This window comes from Apostichopus japonicus, chromosome 19 (assembly GCF_037975245.1).
Source record: "Apostichopus japonicus isolate 1M-3 chromosome 19, ASM3797524v1, whole genome shotgun sequence".
NCBI classification, from domain to species: domain Eukaryota; kingdom Metazoa; phylum Echinodermata; class Holothuroidea; order Aspidochirotida; family Stichopodidae; genus Apostichopus; species Apostichopus japonicus.
The window spans coordinates 29,916,990-29,941,158 of record NC_092579.1 but is presented as its reverse complement, the minus strand read 5'-3'; the positions used below and the strand labels follow the sequence as shown (position 1 = coordinate 29,941,158).

The window sequence follows — 24,169 nt, the reverse complement described above, 5'->3', positions numbered from 1 at the left end:
ACAGAATCATATTTGCTTTCCACCTAAATATGACAACTGAACACCTCCTGCTACACATTCACAAGTGTAAGCCTGGTTGAAAAATCCAAGACGCATGTACGCAATGGTCAGTGTCAACTATGCTTAATTTTATCCTAGTCATTCTCTTCTAGAAATTTTCAGGACCCTAACATTGGTCAGGCGCGGTACCTTGATCTGTCAACTGAAAAGAAAAAAGTAAACAAGTAATAATAGAGACAATACACAAAAACACAGGGAAGTACGTAGGTGTCTGCACCAGCTGTGTCTCCAAGATCCGCCGTTGACTGAAAAATTCATTAATTAGCTATCGAAATGACCGTAAGAACTGAGCAGCAATGTCACTTTTATCATTTTTGTATAGGTAAGCTAATCTTAGGCCATTGATACCCTGACACACTGTACTATAAACAACTAGTCCTATGCCTGTAAGCAAGTCCTAGAGTAGGCTAAACAAGTTGTAATGTAAGATTTGAATTGGCTTTGAAGTTGTACTACTACTTACATTACTTGTTAGGCCTGTGCTCGGACTCGAACAGACTACATGCTAATTAACAAACCTCGCAGCTAGGTGTAGCAAAGGCATCATCATAACTGTAATGCAGGAATGTTTAGTTTGCAACAGGGCCACTAGGCTTAACACTTACACAGTAACAGCCTAGGCTAGGTCTAACGTTAGGCCCTTATTTTAGGCTAGATTAAGTAAAACAAAAACAGACTTGCCTTCTAGTCTTTCACAAAATAAGCGCGACTAATAGTTTTCCATGTCAGGAGGTTATGGAAGCAAAACAGAATTGGGCAAAATCCAACAAATATAGAAAACATTGTTAGGTTTTACAAGGTAGCCTACCCATAAAATGATTTAGGCCATGTAAAAGTAATTGTATGGAAAATGAAGTGAACTTTTTAAAATTCTTACTGCAGGTAAGAACATGTGTTCAATTAGATCCCAGGTAAGGGAGATCCCAGGTAAATCAGTATGTATGTGGGAAACACCTTTGACATACAAACATATGTGATACATTTGAGATAGTGTAATCAATGTAATGAGAATTTCTCCATCTCTTTTGAAGGCACATAGTGAGAAAACTCTGGGAGCGTAAGAGCTATGATGACTTGAGGTTTGACCCTAGTTGTAGACAGATATGGTAAGCTTGCAAATGTATATATAAAGAGCACAGACATTTGTGCCTCTTATTTGAACTCAAGTACCAAGTTTATTGTCTACATTCCTAAACAGTAAAGAAAGAGTAGAATATAAAGTTAGGAACCAGAAATATGTAAGTAGTTTTCTGGCCTTAGTTTCATAGATGATAAAGAAACATACATGTATATATGGTACCGTAGATACCTCCCCCCCCCCCCCCCAGTAGGAGAAGTGTCTGGTGATAACAAGAATTATTTTTTAGTTCTACATAATTTACAACTGTTCTTAGCACAAACTTCCTTTCCTGTTGACCATTTTGTTGCATTAATCTCACAACTTTAAAATAACAAGAAAAGCTGCTTAAAAGGTTTTCTAAAACAACTATGAATATTCCCAACCCCCCCCCCCCTCCTCACCAGGCCTGTTATAACATATATGTGGAGGCTTAGCTTACTTTGCAGGTAAAATCAGGGTGAATTTGTCTTGTCTTTTACCGCAGCATATTACAAAATTTTCGGTAAAAAGGGTATTTTATTTCTTTGGTCCTCACCAATCATAGTAATGATGATTTTACACCCCCTCTCTCTCTCTTGTTGTTAGAACTGCTTGAAGGATCTATCCAGCATGACAAGAAAATGACTTTCATCCTTCGGAGCCGTCATGACTCTTCCAAATCTATATCGCTTGACCGGCCAAACTGAGGAGAGGTCACACGCTGGAAGGGGATCTGCTGTTAACAGTGGGCCATCTGACAGACAACCCTCTGCCGATCACCCATCGAATTCAGTCAACACCAGTCGATCGATTCCGGGGAACAGGGGAAACCTTGGTGTGATCCACAGTAAGAGTAGCTTGACCACTGCTGGTTTAATCGTCATTGCCCTAGGTGGCTTTATGCTTATGTCGGGCTTGATTATGCTAATCGGAGGGCATGGGAAACAACTACTTGTGGGTGTTGGTGTTGCAGCTGTCATTGGTGGATTATTGCTATTGGTCATGGGTTGGACTATTTGCCTCAAGATTAATAGGAAAAGACACCACCAGGGGGGTTGTGTCAGCTATAGGACGACGGGCCCTTGCGGTGGACAAGTGGGTATCGTGGGGCCCCCGCCTGCATACAGCCCGTTACCCATCCCTTCTGGTTTAATCAGTCCTAGTCCATCGTCACCAGCAACTGTAGGGTCAGCGAGAAGTCCAATGCTCGTCCATACCCCTCTGTCTTCCATGAACTCAAATGTTGAGGATTCCATGTTTCCTTATCCGCCTCCCAGCTATGAGGAAGCCGTCCAGAGTGGTTGAGGTCAAAGGTGGAAGGACTAAGAAATGTAGATGAGGATGTTTGCATCTCGTATGGATTCTACGAGAGTAACACATGCAAGCAGGCAGCTGAAAATGTTATGTTCCGAGTTGAGCTTCTTAGAAAAGAAATTTTGTGTACTGTACCATGGAGGCTGCAGGTTTGAAAATTTAAACACAATGTGCTTTCTTAAGTAGTTAGAAAGAAAACAAACTAAAGCAACAGTTTAACACTTTATTACAATATCATAATAACTCCTTTTTCATACAAGGTTCTTTCCAAAAGAGGCATCCATTTGGTTTCAAACCTTTCAAAATAGAATGGCCCAAAGAAGAAATATTTTGTACTGATAATGCACTCCTAGTCAATAGAGTCTGAATGCTCAATGCTAAACCGAGGAAATTTCAAAACATTTACACTCACCCCGTGTGCAACGAAAAGTTGTCAAGTTTACATGGTGTCTGCTTTCAATTATATTTAAGACCCCTCAACACGCTCAGACCGTTTCTGAATATCATGCCCATACGGTAGTGCTATGTGCTATATTGAGCAACTGTACCTGTGCATCTGCTTGTATCACTCTCAAATCGGCATAGCGCCACCATATTTCTCTACTACCACGTATAAAGTTACTGACTGTCTGATGTAGCCTTCGGACAACTTTCAAACAACCATTTCATGCTTATTTGATACTGGGAGTACATTCGATAAGACACCAGGTCGCCTTGACAGATATTTTCAACCATCTTAGAGACCAGAGATATACTATTACATGTATGTTGTTGGGAAATTTGGCATATCTGACACTTCTGTGACCTTCAGCCAGTTTTCTATGGAATGCATTTCCAAACCTTGTTCCTTATACAGTGTGTTCTCTCCATAATTACTAAACTTACATTCAGTTGATGAAATTATCACAAGTGGCTTTTATAAGTTAGAAATCGCTTCAGTCCTCCATTTAAATTGATTTAAATTACCTCTGAGAAACAGGAATATCAGGATGTACCGTACAAAAATGTCTTGTTAAAAGACAATAGATAAATGATAACAAAAGAAAGAAGAGACCAGGGGCAAACGAACGAGCATGATCAGTATCCCTTATAGCCAGCCAGAGTTTGTATTCATGTAAAAGAGTGTCTTTCTTAAAATGAAAATAGATAAATGATAAGAAAAAAAGAAGAGGCAGGGCCAAACGAAAGAACATGACAATAGATAAATGATAACAAAAGATGAGATAAGGGTAAACAAAAGATCATGATCAGTATCTATTATAGCCAGCCAGATTAAGTATTAATGTAAAAGAGTGTCCTTGTTAAAAGACAATAGATAAATGATAACAAAAGAAGAGGCAGGGCCAAACCAAAGAACATGACAATAGATAAAAGGTAACAAAAGATGAGATAAGGGTAAACAAAAGATCATGATCAGTATGTCTTATAGCCAGCCAGATTTAGTATTAATGTAAAAGAGTGTCTTTGTTAACAGACAATAGAAAAATGATAACAAAAGATGAGATGAGGAAACATAAAAGATCATAAAGATCAGTATCCCTTAGCCATGACGTAATTCATGCATTGTGGTATAGGATAGCAGGAAAGAGCAAACTATTTTTTTTTTTTTCAAAGCTACTGATTGTTGGGATAAGGTAAGCGTGTCTTTATTGAAGACCTTAGCAGGTAAGGTAATTATAAAATTTAAACCAAAACCCAATGATTCATTGTCGAGTAGCAATGATCTAGCAAAGTAGTACACCAGAACCTTTTTTTGACCAAAGATGTAGTAAATACCAAAGAAGAAGAATAAGAAAAGAAACGAGAAACATGCATTATGAGATAGATAACTTAATTTTAATCAGAAAAATAGAAACCAAATATATCCCTTAGTATTACTTTTGCAATGACATAATCTGAATTTCTGTGGTGAATTTGATGTTATGTCATGTTTTTTATTAATATTTATTTAATTTTTTTTAAATTCTTTTTCGATAGTACAAACGTAAGTTATAAATATTTTGAAGCAATACACCAGAGAAATGAAAACTCATCACATGTCAATGCCGAACGATTTCACACGCAGGCATTATAAGTGATTGTGTACAAATTAAGCATACATCATAAGTGAGTTTGTACAAATTACAGTAAACATTTCTTGGAATCATTTGGTAAACATTTTGTGGGATTTAATTCAACAATGCTGATGACATATTTATATAAAACAATGACTACGAGTCATGGGTGGACGCACAATGATGGAAAACGAGTAAACAAAGGCTTATTGTTAAGTGCTCAAACAAACTATTGTTCAAGGTAATACCAAAGAAAAATGCATGATGACATTACAATGATGATTCATCAAAGTTCATGAAAAATAAATATTATATTATTATGATTAGTTTTAGTTTAGTTTTATAATTTATATGATGAAAACAGTGTAAAGATATAAAATATTGCTCTGATGAAACACAGGTGGCTGCGAAATTCAAAAGAATGCATAATACATTTAATTTTAAAAATTTGTGGCCGACAGATTTGAGTATCTTTTATTTCACTACATGTCTTCCCTGGAATTACAAAATTTGATTAACGAATATCTCGAAATGTCCAAGTTATTTTAAATTGACTTCCAATTTATAAATCTTACTTCCTTATGCCATATTGACGGTTACATAGACTGTTGGACATGTGGAAAATACCTTGTAGAACAATTGTAGGTAGAACAGTTGTATGATATGAATAATTTGAAAGCATGTTTTGGTATGTATGAAAGTATGTTATTGTTAAGTATGAAAGTGTGCTTTGGCCAATGCGCTGAAAGACGAACGTAAGATAAAATGTTGAAAAGATTAAGATGAATTGTTTGAATAGTTGATACTATCCAAGGTTTTGGCTTCGTTCCCCACAATTTTTCAAACAATTTTCCAGTTTTCACCTTATTGGAACAATGTAATGCTGGTATCTACCTAATATTGCTGCAGCTTTGCTTTTACTCTGTGCCCCTTTCATTCATATTTCTTTCTTATTTAATCTCATTTTGTTTGTTTTAAAAATATCATATCTTTTTCTTATAACCGCATTGCAATTTACAAATTACCCACGCGCGGCTGTTTTCAATATGCAGTTATAGCAGTACTATATAATATATATTTATTATGTATTTTCGAATCGTTTGTGTCGTTTCTTGTGCTCGTTCGACATCAATGTTGCCAAGGGATACGTAAAATATTTAAATTTGAACTTGCCATTAGTTGCATGTAGGACCAGTTGGGTTATGCAAATCCCAGTCGAAACAGACCCATGATAATGGTTGTATACCTGTAGCATTCATCGACGATTAGATCGATAGTAGCAGTTTTTCATCAGCAGGCCACTAAGCCCAATGGAATGTATTACGTATAGTTTAAAATCAAATATAAATCAAACATACGATCAGCTAAGAGATGTTGCATACATTGACTTTTCCAAATGTCATGTTTTTGACCACCGATTTCCCAACTATCGAAGATTTAAATCAATAACTGGGGGTTGGGGGCGAGGGGGGGGGGTGAGACACCCTACGGCCATGTAGCTACGTCCAGGCTGCATTGGCTCATTGGAGACGACTCTTATGTGGGTGGTCTGGTGGTGAAACTTTGTATAAATTAAGGTACGTTTGTATACAAGCTTTAGCAATGAGAAACAAAAGATGCCATTGTTCTTGCACTAACATTAAAAATTCAAAGAATTACTGAGTGCAATGCATCCATCTGCCAGGGGGGTCAACCACAAGTTGCGAAAGCTTTTCTTAGATATGGATAAGGCACATATGCTATGCACGGGTGTGACAGTTTTAACAGCCAGGTAAATAAAAAATCCCAGCACGTTCAAAGTCTATCGGGCACTTCTAAAGTTCAACCAAACCTACGCACATAAACAAACACACCCACGTATATGATTATAATAATAATAATAAATATAAATTACAAATTATGTAGCATTGTACAATCAAAGAAGAAATAAAGAGAAGCAAAATGAATAAATCTCATAAAAGATACAAAAAGAAAACAGAGCAGATTAGATATTCAAAAGCTAGCTTTTTGCTTAAAAGAAAAACAAAATTTTAAGTTTACAAAAACGACCAACCGAGATTACATTTTGAGATCAGTAGGAAGAGAATTTCACAGATAAGAAAATCTAACTGTAAGTTTTCATGGAGCCATACTCCAAGGTTGCGAACTTCTGTGACAGCTTTGAGTTAAAAAGCACCAACAACCACAATAGAATCAATACAAATTTTTGGCGAAAAGCATTCTTCTAGATCCAAATCTGGACCTAGACAAGACCCCTACTACTACTACTGTGCCTATACTACTACTACTACTACTACGACTACAGCTACTACTACTACCACTGCTACTACTGCTACTACTACGACTACTACTGTACCTATAATACTCTACTACTAGTACTACTACTTAAACTGCTACGACTGCAGCTTCTTCTATTGACACTGCTGCCACCATCACTAATACTGCAATTACCAATACTAATAATACAACTTCTACTATTTCCACTAAGCCTACTACCTCTAATATGCTATAATTACTAGCTGTTATAACTACTACTACAACTAACCTGCCACAACTATTGATACTGCTACTACTACTGCTACTATAACTGGTACTGAAACTGCCGCTACTATTGCTACTACTATAATTACTACTACTACTATAACTACTACTACAGCTGCTACTACAACTAAATGAAAAACAAGTGCACACACGCACATTCACACATACAAACATTGTTTTCTGTCTTCGATAGTGATCTGCAAATTACAGACTTAGAAATACCCAAGGGCGTAGGAACCGGGGGCTGGGGCGCCAGCCCCCCCCCCAGTGAAAAATATGGGGGCGGAAGTATCATTCCGCCCCCCCCCCCCGCTTCGCAAGTCACAAAACCCCCTTTTCAAGTACCTCCCTACGCCACTGGAAAAAACACTATAACCTCTACTTAACTTCAGCAATGAAAGTCACTCTGTGGCGCTACTTGAGATATTCCAAAACGTTCATTATAGAACGACTTTAGGCACATTGCTTTTGATATGCTGTAGACCAGGGGTTCCCTAACTGGGGTGCATGAACCCCAAGGGGTATGTGAGTCCATCCCAGGGGGTTCGTGAGACGTTTCTGAAAGTCAAAACTAGAGTACTTTTTGTTGAACTAAAATCTTACATATCATGTAATTAAGTAATGTACATAAGTCGTACCTATCGAAAAACAGGAGCAAACGTCTCATCGTGTGTAATGGATGATCGATGAGTGATACGATTCGTGATCTGATCTTGAAGTTTCCAAATAAATATTTGTTCATCTCTTTTTTCCCCATTACAATATTATGAACTTGATCTTTAACGAAGCACTTTTATGCGTATTATAGTATATTCATTCATACTTAGTAAAGATTCCTAAATCCTATTGGTCCATTCAGGTCAGCTGACCGTGATTAATCCTGTGAGTAACGCACGGTAAAATTACGGGGCATCACTTAAATAAATCTTTGGTTATATGTAACCAAAACTGTTTTGTTTTATGATTTTTCCCCGGAGCATGTACCCCTCCTTTATATAAAAAAAAGTCGGCGAATCCCCGCCGGTCTTTGCATGACGTCATGTGTACGTTAAATTTTCCTCGTTATCGATAAAAGAAACTGAATACTGTATAATGAAGGACAATGGTATCTCCATACGCGACAGTTCAAAGTATACGAGCGAGTAACCTAGTATTAGTCATTTGAGTGATTACAATGAATGATATAGGGGACGGACTTGCAGCTGCACATTTTCAAGGTAAGATGCATTAAGAAGTGATGAGTGTACAACAAAATGAACCAATCAAAACAAAGTTAAGATGTTGCATGTTGCTATGACAACGAAACCTTATCAGTGCGAAGGACGGAATTCAAACAATTTGAGTTAATGCTTGCATTTAATTGCATGTCATACATTTTTGTTTTTTGGTAATCAAAATTTGCTGGAGTTTAATGCCATTTCCAATATTTGAATAGGTCGTGTCTATTGGCACGTGAACGTGCCAATAACAACCGTTATTGTTGCGTTGACTTACCAATAAGCATCGATATTCGCACGAACATGCTCGTGCTTATAGACAGTGACTTTACACACGAAGGCGTACTACTAGGATTGTTATTCGCACGAACGTGTTTGTAGGTATAAGTAGACATGTAGTGATTAGAAAAGCACTGCCAATAAACATTTATATTCGCACGAACGTGTTCGTATTGAGTAGGCGGGGAAGGTAAACCATGGCCCCAACACCAGTGCTGGGTGTGCACGGTCGATTCGCCCCCCTCGCCCCCCCCGTCCCTCAAGATTTTGGTCGATGAAAATTTGCTGATTCTCAAAAAATGGTTATCTTTTTCAAAATCAATAGCCAAATCTGTAAAATATGAGAGAAATCAGAGATGTGATCAATTCTGGGAAAATTCGGAGTAATACTTAAAGATTTTGTTGGAATATTTCAGAAAAGATTTGTTGCAAACTTTCTTAAAATGCGTAAGGAATATGATGAATTTAATTCATCTAGTCGCTTGTTTGCTGCTTCAACGGTTTTTGAATCCTTCATTACAAAAATAGATAAAGTATCCGCAGATATCCTTTTGAACATAACCCTGGCAAGCCCCATAGTTATCAAATTCCTGTTCCATTGTCATGCACTGCTGTGGTATTGTCCATCGATGTCCTCACCCCTCCCGGCCAGCACATATCAGGACAGTTCATTGGTTACATCAACCACAAGCGCTGATTGATCAAGTTACATGTGTGCAAATAGTCAATTGTATTCGCACGATTACGTTCGTGCGAATAGCCACAACGATTTGAATAAGTTCAATCCCTCTACTGAAGTTGAATAAATGGTGATAAAAATGACTCATTGACAACTTCAGATATAACGCACTGAAAATGACTCATTGACAACTTCAGATATAACGCACTGAAAATGACTCATTGACAACTTCAGATATAACGCACTGAAAATGACTCATTGACAACTTCAGATATAACGCACTGAAAATGACTCATTGACAACTTCAGATATAACGCACTGAAAATGACTCATTGACAACTTCAGATATAACGCACTGAAAATGACTCATTGACAACTTCAGATATAACGCACTGAAAATGACTCATTGACAACTTCAGATATAACGCACTGAAAATGACTCATTGACAACTTCAGATATAACGCACTGAAAATGACTCATTGACAACTTCAGATATAACGCGCTGAAAATGACTCATTGACAACTTCAGATATAACGCGCTGAAAATGACTCATTGACAACTTCAGATATAACGCGCTGAAAATGACTCATTGACAACTTCAGATATAACGCGCTGAAAATGACTTATTGACAACTTCAGATATAACGCGCTGAAAATGACTCATTGACAACTTCAGATATAACGCGCTGAAAATGACTCATTGACAACTGCAGATATAACGCACTAGTGCAAAAAAATGGAGAGTGACGGAATACGAGGAGCGTAATTATTTTCCATGGTATTTCAGATGGAGATATAGACACTATAAAAATCTTGAATCTTTGCATTTTAACTACAAAAATAACTCACACGGCCAGTCAGGGTCACATCTTATGAGCTAATAGAGCTATACAATGTCCAGACGGAAATTCGACTTAATAGTTCATCCTTTTACATTAAAATTTATCAGCATATGCCGATTTATTTCTTAACGTATCAACATTATTTTTGGTAAGACAGACAAAAACCTTCTCTGAATAACCTCCGTCTAACTGTTGTTTGAAGCTCACATTGAACGCCAAAAGGGTCAACTTGCGTTTTGACGATAATTTACACAATGTAACACAAATATATGAATATCAAGAAGCTGCCTAAATGAATCAAAGCTTGCTTAAAACTGAAATAACAGGATTGCTGCAGGAGGCGAGGTCATGCTGATCTCTATGAGGGTACTTTCTACTTTGTCAAAAGTGGATGTGCGATCCGTTTAACTCATAACAGAAGTATAACAGTTAGTAAGACTACGTACATGGCAGTCGATTTTCAATTGATTCATTTGCAGTCTACGATGGAACCAATATAACTTGTGTGATGTAAACCTGGTTTGCAGTCACTTTCCGAAGATGCATCGTCGTTCATGACGTGTGCATTTCTCAAAAACATCAAACCACGATTTTTGGTCAACATTTTGACCCCCTTTGTGAAATTTGCTTCATGTTTGCGCGCAATTCTTCTTTTGTTTCTTGTAAATATTTTTAAATAAAAACAAACCACCGTAGTAGCGATCACAATAATTGGAAATATTTGTCCCAGGAACGTATCCTTCCGGAATGTTGGAATTTTTGAAACATCTATACATTGTCTCATTTTGTAACTTCTTGAATTCTCTAAGATCTCGCCAAAAGCCAGGTCCTTGTTCTTCGACTCGTTTCCAAAAGGTCTTATTGAAATGATCGTAAAGACGAAAGTCCGCATGATTAAAAATCCGGATTTTCTCAAGCACTTTTGGAGATATCGCTGGCTTCTGTTTACTTCGATTGTTTTGGACAGTGTATGCTAAATCCTCTAAATTCCAACAGAATTCCCTCGAAAAAAGGACCACAGATTCCTCAAAATACTCGTGGATGAGAACCAGATCGAGTTCCTTATTTAATCGATTGATCAAGTTTTCAATCTGAGTTTCATTTTCAAAATCATCCCTCGCCAGACCGAGATCTTTCGATTGGCTATTTCTACCATAAGGAGAATTTTTCCAACTGCTTCCCTTCAAATAGTTTGACAACTTAATTTCACTTGTTTTACCAATCGTACTCTTACCCAGATTGAAAAAGACGAATGCCGACAGCAGTTGAGTGACGGGGTTACGTAATATCGTGATGTATTTCGTACCCGGGTTCATGAAAGTCTCAAAGACCGATCTATCGTGGACAACGTGAACGGCGGACATATTGTAACCACGGAATGAACATTCATCACCAGCTGCGAGGAGAGGCAAGAACATCTTTCTAGGGCTATCTTTGGTGACTTTCATGTACCTAATATGCCCATTGTGGGGATTCGTCTTCCGAACGACAAACGAAAGGTTCCGAGCGAATCCATATCGGTACAGAATAGACTGGACCGTGGTGCTACCAGTCTTGTGAGTCTTAATGTATACAACGTTTTCTTGACGTGTACAAGTGGCAGGTCTGGGCATTTCATTTTGTAGGACGATTGTATTTAAAAACTCGCTTCTTATTGTTGTCACGCTTTGTCTATTGCCAGATAAAAATAGAGAAAAAAACAAAAGAAGCAGAAAACTGGATTCATTAAAAGGAAAGAAACAGAAAACAAAAACAGAATTAGTTGTCAAAAACAGAAATCAATGCTGAACATACAGTTATAAGATAAAATATAACTGTTATAATATAGGATATAACTGTTATATTACATAGATACATAATATATATGTTTATACAATATATATATATATATATATATACATAATTATATATATATGCTTATATTTGTGTTATATTTTTTATAATATACAAAGCAAATCAATTTAATAAATATAAAAATGGGCTAGCTGCCACTGACATTTTGTCATGGCTTACATCACTGTGTTTTTTTTTTATCCGTTTCAAAATGGACAACGGAGGCTCTCGGATTACTCAGACTAACTTTCGGTATGCCTACGATTGAGGCATCAGTCTCCAGATATCAACATTTTATAAAAGCGATTACTTTTCTGCTGATTACTGGCAGTTACAAAGAAACGTTGCCTTTAAAGAGCGTACGCGAGGAGAGGGATTTTACCTGCTAATATTGCTGACGTAATCCTCGTTATTCCAAGACTTCATGTATAATACATGCAGTGCTTCATTCTCAGAGAACAGTGACAGGGAAACGAAAGTGACAGCCAATGCACTAAGAATGAAAGCGAAGCGTTTGACCTCCTGTAGATGGTGTAGCAAAACATCAACACATTGTAATCAATTATATTATATGGAAAGGCCAGAGGGAAAAATGAAAGCGGGGCACTACTAGTACTACTACTACTTCTACTATTACTATACTACTATCACTGGCGGATCCAGGACCTTTGTTTGGGAGGGGCCAAAGTGGCATTAGAGTGATATGGGGGAGGGGTGTAAGGGGAGGGGGCCCCTCCCCTTTGTAAAATTTTCTATTGCTGAATGCCCTCAGATGCAATTTGGTGCGACAAAAGTGTACAATGGTGATGTTAATTTACTTCTAAAAAAATGTTTCCCAGGTGTAATTTTCTAAAATATTTATAAAACAAACTTGGGATCATCTTTCTCAAGAAATTTTATTTCTTATAGGTTATAAATTTCTTACAACCAGCCTGTAACTGCAAAATTGTGTTAAACTGTTAATCCTCATACTCATACATTTACATAGCTCCCAAGTCTTGAGAAGGCAAATGCTGGTCCATGCCACGAATCGCCGTCCTGGGGGACAGGTGCGGCGGAACGGAAAAATTATTGGGGGGGGGGGGGGGCTAATGTATGGAGACTATCTAAGCGGAGCGCCACCATCGGTTGGCGCGGAGCGTACAAGAAAATTTTGGGTTTTTTCAAACCTCCAGATGGCCGGAAACGGCACTTCCCGAGTGTTTTATGCTGCGAATACCTAGCCCTAAAATATGGGTCTCAAGTCTGCAATTTCTCAGATTGCACGTAAAAGTCTGTAAAAACATTGTAATTTTGTATATTCGATGGTGCTTTAAGAGAGTAGCTATTACTCGTAGTGTACTCGCAAAGACGTTTTTGAGTGTAGTAAGGGTAGTGGCGGAGCTTGGGGTATTGGTCAGGGGGGGCAAGAATGGTCTGTAGGGGCGCTTTCAACACTATCTAAGCGGAGCGCCACCACAGGTTGGCGCGGAGCGTACAGAAAAATTTTGGATAAAGATACTCCCTAGATTGCAGGAAATGACCCTTTCCGGGCCTTGCTAATTTGCAGATAAACGGAGAATAAATAGGTGTCGTCGCCATTTTGTCGGAAAATTACACCAACAGAATATGACAAATGTCAATAGGTATATATGAGAGCGCAATAAAATAGTCAATAATCGCGAATAAGTAAAAAGTAGTGAAAAGCTGAAAAGGGCGCCAGCAGTCCATTTGAGTCCGTCCGGGGGGGGGGGGGGCATCCGCCCCCTGACTGTGTATATATACGCTCCGCCGCTAAGTAAGGGGATGTTGGAGAACTGGCTGAAATGAGGCAAGTCATTGGCCTAAGACGAAGTTGCGTTACGCTTACCGGTACTCACACTCACTGCTTCCACTTTTCACGGGGCGTGAAGACGCGGTTGAGGTGACAATGTGGTCTATAGCCAGGGGACGGGCCGAGAGTCCCCCAGCAATTACTAAAATTATTTACACCTATATAGTATACGTGTGCATCGGACAGATCGACAAGTATGCATTGAAAAATGGGCAGATGCACGTTTCGGAGCCTCGGTAAATATTTGGGGGGCTTATCATGCATTTGCCCCCTCAACTTTTTTATTGGGGGGGCTGAGCCCCCCCCAAGCCCCCCCGGTTCCGCCGCCATTGCTGGGGGAGGGGTATAAGGGGAGGGGGTGTCCCCCTCCCCTTTTGAATTTTTTTTGGAATCCTGGTGATGCCTACATGTAAAATGCATGGCACTTAGAAAGGCTTTTGTCACCCAAAAGTTTTTGAGAAATATGCATTTTTTTGTGTAACATCAATAAATTGAATAGTAGGTGATAATTCATTCTTTCCCGTGGCATGAAAATGTTCGCTGCTCGCCACAATGAAAAGAATTATAGGCTAATTTGAGGTTCAAATGATGCTGTAAAGGAGGTTTTATACTCTATTATGCTAAATGCTAAAGAAATGATGGTTGCTAAGTCAAACTTTGATGCCAATTTCTTTATGTATACTTGACAATTACAATGCGGTTTTTTCGGACGCTTGTGCGGGTCAGCGGGTTTGGGTGTTAGAATGCGGGTCTAATTCCCGCGAATTGCGGGTCAGTTGGGAGCTCTGCATTTAATTTTAAACCAGAAAACGAAAAGGTTAAGACTCGTCTACCACTGCTATTCCTCTCGATTTTTTTAATTTCCAATCATATGATTTAGCGAATGTTCGGAAACACTTTTTGGCTCACCTTTGGGGGGGGGGGGGGGGCCATGGCCCCCCTTGGCCCCCCCCTTGGATCCGCCAGTGACTACTATTATCACTACTACTAGTACTACTACTACTTCTACTATTAGTACTATACTACTATTATCACTACAACTAATTCGACTACTTCTACTGTTGCCCCAACTTGGTTTGTGTGTTCTTCCTACGTGTAATATTACTCTCATTCATAGGCGTAGGAACCCAACTTGATTTGGGGGGGGGGGGGGGCTGTAACATCTTGCCCGAAAAATAAAACCAAAACCTCTCATTTAATAGATAGCTTTGTATACGTAGCTGCATAAGAAATAGCCACTTGATCAGTCGAGCTGGCTTTGGCTGGCTCATGATTGCTAAGTTCGCACGGCTCTCCTTTATTTAGTTACTATACAAACTATCCGTTGTATTCTCTACCAAAGTCTCTTTTCAAATTCAATAGCTTCTGTAAAACCAATAGTGTAAGTCCAAGGTCTGCTCTACACGACATGATCTTCTTCCCTCATATATGTTATATAGGTTAAGTGAGAGTTTATGAACACTTCCATTAGAGGTTTAACTTATCCTTAGTATTTTCATATCCAGTGGACCGTTACGCAATTTGGACTTCGCACAACTCTCTGTTCGATAATAAGATTTTTTTCCCGTTAAGTTAGGTCGTAACTTGGAGATCCCCATTAGTTAACCGGTCTTATTTCTATAGCATATAATTAATGAAGAGGGAAAATAAAGCAATGACGAACCTTCATTGGAACTTGGTAAGTTGAACCAGGCCTGGAAAATCTGCTTCAGATGCACTCTCCACCAAACTTTGCTTCACCTAACATAAAAGTATATATATACATATATATATATATAAATAAATAAATATATAAATATATATATATATATATATATATATATATGTATATATATATATTTATATATATTCATTTGCCTTTGTCGTTTACCTTGCATATATATATATATATATATATATATATATATATATATATATATATATATATCTAATGTCTTGGTTGTTTCATCATGCCACGGTCTAAAAAATTAACAGACTCTCTAGAGAATCCTCTGCCACGAAATGAACCACGTGTAAGGTGACCTTGAACCTCTGCCTCTCCCCCGATTTGCCGTACTTTTAAGTGCGGACACTCGGTTAGGTTCAGCTATGTCTCTTAATTTTTGGGAAACATCATCACCCAACAATATTGTACTCACTTGATCTGACCGGTTACACAAACTTCTATACTCCAACCTCAAATCTGGTCTGAGTAACTCACGCCGAAAATGGTTAAGTTCCATGTTCGCACTGCCCAATAGTGCCATCGCATCTGTGATCTTAATAAGCGTTGCTTGAATGCCCATTTTTTTGCTCTCGTTGACAACATGTCATCCATTAAGGTTGTTAATGCCGTTATTGCCTTTATATTACAAACTTGTATTTTTGGAGCTTCACATCTGACGCTCTTGTATTGTTACGAAGGCCATTCCAAATGACCTCATATATCTGAGTTCAAGTCTGCAGCATTTCTAAATTAGCTGGCATATCATATTTGACCAATAACCCTTTGAGCTTGGTTTCTGCCAGGCGTTGTTTTAATTATACAAGGGCGTAGGATCCGGGGGGCTGGGGGCGCCAGCCCCCCAGTGAAAAATATGGAGGGGCGGAAGTATCATTCCGCCCCCCCCCCCCGGTTCGCAAGTCAGAAAACCCCTTTTTCATTTCCAAATGAGAAAAAAATCTCATTTTGTGGAGCACCAAATTGCATCTAAGGCCAGGTGAAAATGCAAAATTATATACAAAATGGAGTGGGTGGGTTGAAGTGTGCTATATTGCACCAAATTGCATCTGAGGCCACCTGGAAATGCAAAAAAAAATCCAACTGGGAGGGGGACACCCCCTCCCCTTAGACCCCTCCCCCAGGCCGGCCATCAGTCTTCAGCCCCCCACTCAAAAGTACCTTCCTACGCCACTGATTTTAATACATTATCCACTATTTTTTTTTAACTCTGTCATCGACAGGTATTCCTGGTTTCTTTTCTAGTTCTAAGAACGCCACAAGGTCCTGAAATAATTCATCGTTACCTGCAGTAACCGGGTTTGCCCTCCCCCCCCCCCCCCACGGAGACAAGGGTGAATTGTTTACCTCATATATTGAGTCCTCAGGCAACAAATCATACACTGATTTAAGGTCTAAATTCCTGCAGCTGGAGCCGCTTTCATTTCGTGACTCAACTAGCTTTGAATTTGTGTCTTTCCCTATAACACCTTGTTACTATAAATATTTGAATTTGGTTCTGCATTGCTAAAATTACATCTTTCATATCAAAACTGTTTTTCATTTGAGGGAATTAATCGGGATGTACCTGAGCCACATGGCGCATCCGAAACCCCAGACATCTCACCCTCGTCAAGAAGGGAGAAAATATCATTTTCACAAGTATTAGCCATGAATTTGAATGTTAAACCCTTCAAGAGGGGTAGATATTCTAAATATAACTTGCGCGTTAAATTCCCTATTCACCCGGAAGCCTAATTTTTATTCCTAGGACGAATAAGGGTTTCAGGTTTTCAGGGATTTACAAATTCGTTTGAAATCAGAGTTAGGGTTTAGAAAGTGGGTTAGGGATCCAGTTCCTGAGAAAATGAAGGATTCAGAACATGTTTTTTGAAAAAGCGTCACATGTTTGGAATATAGGGATTTGATTGGCCGATGCCCTTATTCGTCCTAGGAAAAATAATTACGCCACCCGGAACAGGAGAACTTGTTTGCAATCTCACCCGGAGATTTATGTGCACGTTTTATTGTATCAGCTACAGCCTCCGGTATGCTTATTCTTAACGTTAACGTTCTGCTGCAATCTCACCCGGAAATTGCTTAGGCTAAGCGTAGAGCCTAGCCTCTATTACAATCGCACTCGGCGATTAAACCAACGCTTGACTCAAAATAATGGCCAACACAACAAGAACTCACCAAGTTCAACTGCACGAATTCAAAGTCAGTGTGCCACACTGACGTTAATATAGCCGAGACGTTTCCCGAGACGAATTGTAGCGATGGGTTTACCTTCAGAGGCAGAGGATGAAAGAACTACACCAACGCTCCAACAATCTACTATACTACTAGACACTGCCGTGCAGAACACAACAACAATAGTCAATACAATTGACAATAGTCAATAGTCAATCGTCAATAGTCAATCGTGAATTAGACGATCTCATAAGAGACCGACCTCTGTATGTTACGTAAGAGATAATCAATACCTTTATATAGGCTGTGCTTCGATGGAAAGTATGTATGAATGTATATTTTAGATCCTCCTGCAAGCAGGAACTCGTGAAGAAGCAATCATTGGCTTATCAAAGCTGCAAGCTGACCGAAGTCAGTCTCTTACATTCATTCTTAACGTCCATGATTATGAATGGTCAATTCTCAACAACTCTGTAACTGGACGACATATACATTAATCTTGGAGTTCTCAAACTCGGGACCTTATGCATTGAAAAGCATCGACGTTAACCACTGATGTAACACTCCTAGTAAATAGAATTGCAGATTTAAGTTTTAAGTAAATATTGCCAAAGGGAGGGGCGAAACTGTAGATTCGGCATTGCAAACTATCTAAGCGTACGCCACCATGACGCGATGCGTACAAAACAAATTGGCTGAAAATGCCTCCCAGATTGCTGGAAATGGCACTTCCCAGGCCTTGTTAGCTGCATCTTAACATTTTCTCTTTTGAAAATGCTAGTGATATCATAAAAACATTTAAATTAAAAAAAAAAAAAAATGCTCAAGGGGGGAGGGCGGCTGCCCCCTTCGCCCCCCCCCCTTGGCTCTACGCGCCTGGACCATAAACGCATGTTTCGTGTCATTTCTTTCTGCAATATTTTTAGCGACCTCTGGTATCATTACTACGTTCCATCGTCTGCAACCCATGGCCAATGTAGCCTGGCAGGGTCAGGGAAATAATTTAACGAAATCGTACCGCCAATGTCGCATTCCGTGTTTAACGTTTAGGACATCTTCTTTGATGCAAACTTACCGTTGTTTGACTTATTTCCACTTTTCGTGTTACTGAACATGTGTTATCAATCCCTCTATACAGTATAGACCTACAATAGCACATGCTCTAGAGGCTAGATCTAATTTTAGATTAGTGGGGCAAAAAGGATCAGGAGGGACATAAAGTCGCCATCAAGGATCATATGGCAAAACCTCTAAACACAGAAACATCTAAGCTACATATAATTTTTATTGTTACTATCCAAAGCATTCATAAATCAATTGAACATTTTTGGAACGGATGACCGACTCAGGGAAACCATTCCAACTCTCTGAATTTCCTAAGAACATGTTATCAACTGTAAACTTTCTGCAAGATGACGCAATAACCTCTAGTGTTCCTACCATTTGAAAAACTCAAAAAGGCACTGAAAATCACGTTAACAAAACCTTGGACATACAGTTATAAATATAGGCTAGTCTAGGCTAAGTTCGACTTAGGCTAAGTCAGGCTACTTCAACCATGTAACATACTAGCATGGGTCTTCAATATGTTTGCAATTATGAAACATTCCCTTCACGATTGTGAAGGCTGCAGTTACATCATAATTATTATAACTCAAGAATTTCAATGCAGATTACTCAACGAAATGTCAAATTGATTTAAATGAAGAAAAAAAAAAGAATAATTTTGCTTTGACTGACGTCATGCGTACGTTAAATGTTTCTCGTTATCGATTAAGGAAACATACTATAATATAGTTACGTGGCATTCGTCTCTCTACGCGACAGTTCCAATTATACGAGCAAATACATATGTTATACTATAAGCAACAAATAACACTGGGTTGTATACCCTATCAACAATTTGAGTGTTTACAATGAATGATGACAGAACGTATTGTAACTACGTTGAGGTGTAATATTTCAGGCAGCGTTTATACATGGAAACGGTAATATGCCGCCGTCTAGACGTGCATACTCCTATATAGCCATATTTGTTATAGGGTCAGAGCCAAAATCTCCGTTTGTGCGACGGACGGACTTTGGGGCACATTTTCACTTGTGTTATAGTTTACGTGTCGCAAAATAAGATACCTTAAGAAGTTGATTTAAATAAAGTGATGAATGCACAACCAAAATGAACTAATCAAAACATAGTTACGAAACATGTAGCATGTTGTAAATTGTTGTAACAGAGTTGTAAAATAATATAATAATCATAAAATAAGTTGATTAAAAATAAGTTATGAATGTGTAACAAAATGAACCAATCAAAACATATTTAAGAAAAGATGAATATCATGCAGTTGATATAGCAACGAAAACCCATAAGAGAAGCAAACATATACATGTCAATTTAATCTGCGTTTGCTCCTAACCTGGCAGGCACAATGTAACAGAAATATTAAAAGGGTTGCAAGAATGGTAAAATAACGGTTGATTTGATAAGGTAGACGAATCATGGAGCTATTACTTAACAACTCTATGATGCTAACCTGAACCTAACTATAGCTTCAAACGTAAATTCACTTCATTTATGCACGAACATCATTAAAAACAAAACAACAACAACACTGCTATTAGTCCAGGTATTCTATACATCCATACACGTTCATTTTTTTAAAAGAATAGGGTATCCCTTTAAACGTCTGAGGCTCCTCAATTAAAAGGGCTTTGACTACCTACGCAGGCCATTGGGTACGTGCTCCATAGTGCCAACAAAAATCAAAATAAAACCCAACCGGAAACAAAACATTATTTTGTTCTCAATTGAGGTGTTTACATTGTATAACAAATGTTATCTATTAAGGACAAAATTCTGTTGAATACCATGCATGGGTACCGTCTGTTCAATATCTGAAGTAAAACGAATATAATTTAGTTTCATTTATAAAAATTGATCAATCAATTGACTAACATTAACATTAAGATTTGCAACGAGGAGCTGACGTCATATATATATATATATATATATATATTTATATATATATATATATATATTAAGGAAAAATTGAAAACACCACAGACTTTAACTTATACATCTATTTACCAAAATTAATACAAAGGGAACGACATGTTTCGAAAGTAGCGACTTTCATCATATATATATATATATATATATATATATATATATATATATATATATATATATATATATATATATATATATATATATATATATATATATATATATATATATATATATATATATATATATATATATATATATATATATATATATATATATATATATATATATATATATATATATATATATATATTGTCCCGTCTTTTAATTAACCTATACAATATCAAGACGAAAATTCTGCTTTATGTTCATTCTTTTACACTACAAATTATCGGCATATGTCGATTTTTTTACAGTGTATTTTCTACTTTGTCCGTTTAACTCATAACGCAAAGTGGAAACAGAATTGCTGCAAAGTGGATGGGCGACATGGCACTCGATTTTCAATTGATTCATTTGGAGACTACGATGAAACCAATATAACATGTGTGATGTGAACCTGGTTTGTAGTCACTTTCCGAAGATGCATCGTCGTTCATGGCACGTGCCTTTCTCAAAAACATCAACCACGATTATCGACGTCGTAAAACAGTTTTTGTTTTTGGTCAAGATTTTGTCCCCTCATGTTTGCGTACAATTCTTCTTTTGTTTCTTGTAAATATTTTTAAATAAAAACAAACCGCCGTAGTAGCGATCACAATAATTGGAAATATTTGTCCCAGGAACGTATCCTTCCGGAATGTTGGAAGTTTTGAAACATCTATACATTGTCTCATTTTGTAACTTCTTGAATTCTCTAAGATCTCGCCAAAAGCCAGGTCCTTGTTCTTCGACTCGTTTCCAAAAGGTCTTATTGAAATGATCGTAAAGACGAAAGTCCGCATGATTAAAAATCCGGATTTTCTCCAACAATTTTGGAGATATCGCTGGCTTCTGTTTACTGCGATTGTTTTGGACAGTGTATGCTAAATCCTTTAATTTCCAACAGAATTCCCTCGAAAAAAGGACCACAGATTCCTCAAAATACTCGTGGATGAGAACCAGATCGAGTTCCTTATTCAATCGATTGATAAAGTTTTCAATCTGAGTTTCATTGTCAAAAGCATCCCTTGCCAGACCGAGATCTTTCGATTGGCTATTTCTACCGTAAGGAGAACGTTTCCAACTGCTTCCCTTCATATAGTTTGACAACTTAATTTCACTTGTGTTACCAGTCGTTCTCTTACCGAGATTGAAAAAGACGAATGCCGACAGCAGTTGAGTGACGGGGTTACGTAATATCGTGATGTATTTCGTACCCGGGTTCATGAAAGTCTCAAAGACCGATCTATCGTGGACAACGTGAATGGCGGACATATTGTAACCTCGGAATGAACATTCATCACCAGCTGCGAGGAGAGGCAAGAACATCTTTCTAGGGCTATCTTTGGTGACTTTCATGTACCTAATATGCCCATTGTGGGGATTCGTCTTCCGAACGACAAACGAAAGGTTCCGAGCGAATCCATATCGGTACAGAATAGACTGGATCGTGGTGCTACCTGTCTTGTGAGTCTTAATGTATACAACGTTTTCTTGACGTGTACAAGTGGCAGGTCTGGGCATTTCATTTTGTAGGACGCTAGCATTTAACAGCTCGCTTCTTATTGATGTCACGTTTTGTCTATTTCCAGATAAAAATAGAGAAAAAAACAAAAGAAGCAGAAAACTGGATTCATTAAACGGAAAGAAACAGAAAACAAAAACACAAACAGTAGTTAAATCAATATTGAACATACATTTATAAGATATATACTGTATATTACATATATATATATATATAATATACATGTGTTATATTATATATATTGTATAAACTGTTATATATATATATGTATATATATATATATATTTATATATATATATATATATTTATATATAATATACATGTGTTATATTATATATATTGTATAAACTGTTATATATATATATATATATCACATTTTGTACAATATATATAATATAACAAATAATATGTGTAATATATATGTTTATATATATATATATATCATGTGTTATATATATTGTATAAACTGTTATATTATTGTTTTGCCTTAGTTGATGTTATTAAAGACTTTGAAAGCAGTTTGAAGACCCCACATATATATATAACGATGTTTGTTGACCTTTACACATGTTTAACAACAATATGCTGGCTGCCACTGACATTTTGTCATGGCTTACATCACTGTGTGTTTTGTTATCCGTTTTCAAAATGGCACAGGGAGGCTCTCAAATTACTTTACGGAATCTATGGGGCAGACTAACTTTCGGCATGCCTAAGATTGAAGCATCAGTCCCCAGATATCAACATTTTATAAAAGCGATAACTTCACTGCTGATTACCGGCAGTTACAAAGAGACGTTGCCTTTATAGAGCGTTTCTTTTACGAGAGGAGAGGGATTTTACCTGCTAATATTGCTGACGTAATCCTCGTCATTCCAAGACTTCATGTATACTACATGCAGTGTTTGATTCTGCATTGCGAACAATGACAGGGAAACGAAAGTGACAACCAATGCACTAAGGAAAGCGACGCGTTTGAACTCCTGTAGATGGTGTAGCAAAACATCAACACAGTGTAATCAATTAAAAATGTAATATGTAAATATGCATGTCAACATTGTTTTCAATAAGGGCTGACAAAAATGACAATATCGTTGTAAAAGCAACAATGGATATGGGCGCCCGATTGGAAAGGCAAAAGGGCAAATAAAAGCGGGGCACTACTAGTACTACTTCTACTACGTACTGTTTCATGCAGTACTATCCCTTCCACAACACTATTACTATTCACTAGCACTGCTACTACACTTCGAGTAGTACTACTACTGCTACAACTATTACTACTACAACACTCCTACTACTACCACCACCACCACTACTACTACTACTACTACTACTACTAATACCACTACTACCTGGTTAAGCCCATCATATAGCATTTTTTATATGGCAAAAATATGGATTTTTCAATTTGGTGATAGTTTGTAATTGCAACTGGCAACAGCAGAATACATGACGTCATCATGGCAATTGAGCTGAAAATGGATTTGTTTTTGTCTTATTCACATTCATCCATATATAGAAATAATATTTCTACAAAAGAGTTTGCATTTTAATGAAATTCTATAATTACAGGGAAACAATTATAGCGAAGCGAAACATTCCAAATATATCATGTTTCAAGGATAAATCAGCTAGAATATAATGATAACCCAACTACAGCTTTTTTTTTCTTCAAGAATATTAATACCGTGACGGCATCACAGATCATCACCTACAATCCATATCTTGGAGTATCTGAGTATAATGGGAGGGATTAGTTATTCAAAATATAGGTTACATTCTCTGTCAACCACATTTCGAGCGGGATAAGATATAGCGATGGGGTGGGGTTGGGGTGGGTTCGGCATACAGTGTGGAAGTGTCATGTC

At 37.6% G+C, this 24,169-nt stretch overlaps 2 protein-coding genes and 1 long non-coding RNA gene across 5 annotated transcripts in view; 1 reads left to right on the top strand and 2 right to left on the bottom strand.

The window, feature by feature from the left end:
* Window positions 1–150: 150 nt before the first annotated feature.
* LOC139960097 (uncharacterized) lies at window positions 151–3,519 on the top strand. Its single transcript, XR_011790349.1, has 3 exons — window positions 151–339; window positions 1,092–1,166; window positions 1,766–3,519. It is a non-coding gene; the product is annotated as an uncharacterized lncRNA (long non-coding RNA).
* Window positions 3,264–20,790, bottom strand: LOC139960082 (galactose-3-O-sulfotransferase 3-like). 2 transcript variants are annotated; one of them, XM_071958153.1, is made up of 4 exons: window positions 17,629–20,790; window positions 15,397–15,473; window positions 12,303–12,442; window positions 3,264–11,758 (listed from the first exon to the last, which is right to left on the bottom strand). In XM_071958153.1, exons 2-4 carry the CDS (start codon window positions 15,400–15,402, stop codon window positions 10,717–10,719), a joined length of 1,188 nt encoding a protein of 395 aa, XP_071814254.1. In that variant the 5' UTR covers window positions 15,403–15,473; window positions 17,629–20,790; the 3' UTR covers window positions 3,264–10,716. The 2 variants fall into 2 exon arrangements, with proteins under 2 accessions (XP_071814254.1, XP_071814255.1); XM_071958154.1 differs by lacking the exon at window positions 15,397–15,473.
* Window positions 20,791–20,910: 120 nt separating this feature from the next.
* Window positions 20,911–24,169, bottom strand: part of LOC139960081 (galactose-3-O-sulfotransferase 3-like) — a 36,472-nt gene continuing 33,213 nt past the window's right edge. Inside the window, exons 5-6 of one of the 2 annotated variants that reach the window (XM_071958149.1) lie at window positions 23,142–23,196; window positions 20,911–22,355 (exon numbers count right to left, since the gene is read on the bottom strand). In XM_071958149.1, the coding sequence (XP_071814250.1) occupies window positions 21,314–22,355; window positions 23,142–23,196 (1,097 nt within the window). In that variant the 3' untranslated portion in view covers window positions 20,911–21,313. Of the gene's footprint in view, window positions 22,356–23,141; window positions 23,282–24,169 lie in introns of both variants that reach the window. The other variant, XM_071958146.1, reaches the window with a different exon arrangement.

Coding starts and splice junctions, on each gene's coding strand:
- LOC139960082 (XM_071958153.1), bottom strand. Junction 11,759..12,302: donor TACGTCAGCAATATTAGCAG/GTAAAATCCCTC, acceptor ATCTGGCAATAG/ACAAAGCGTGACAACAATAA.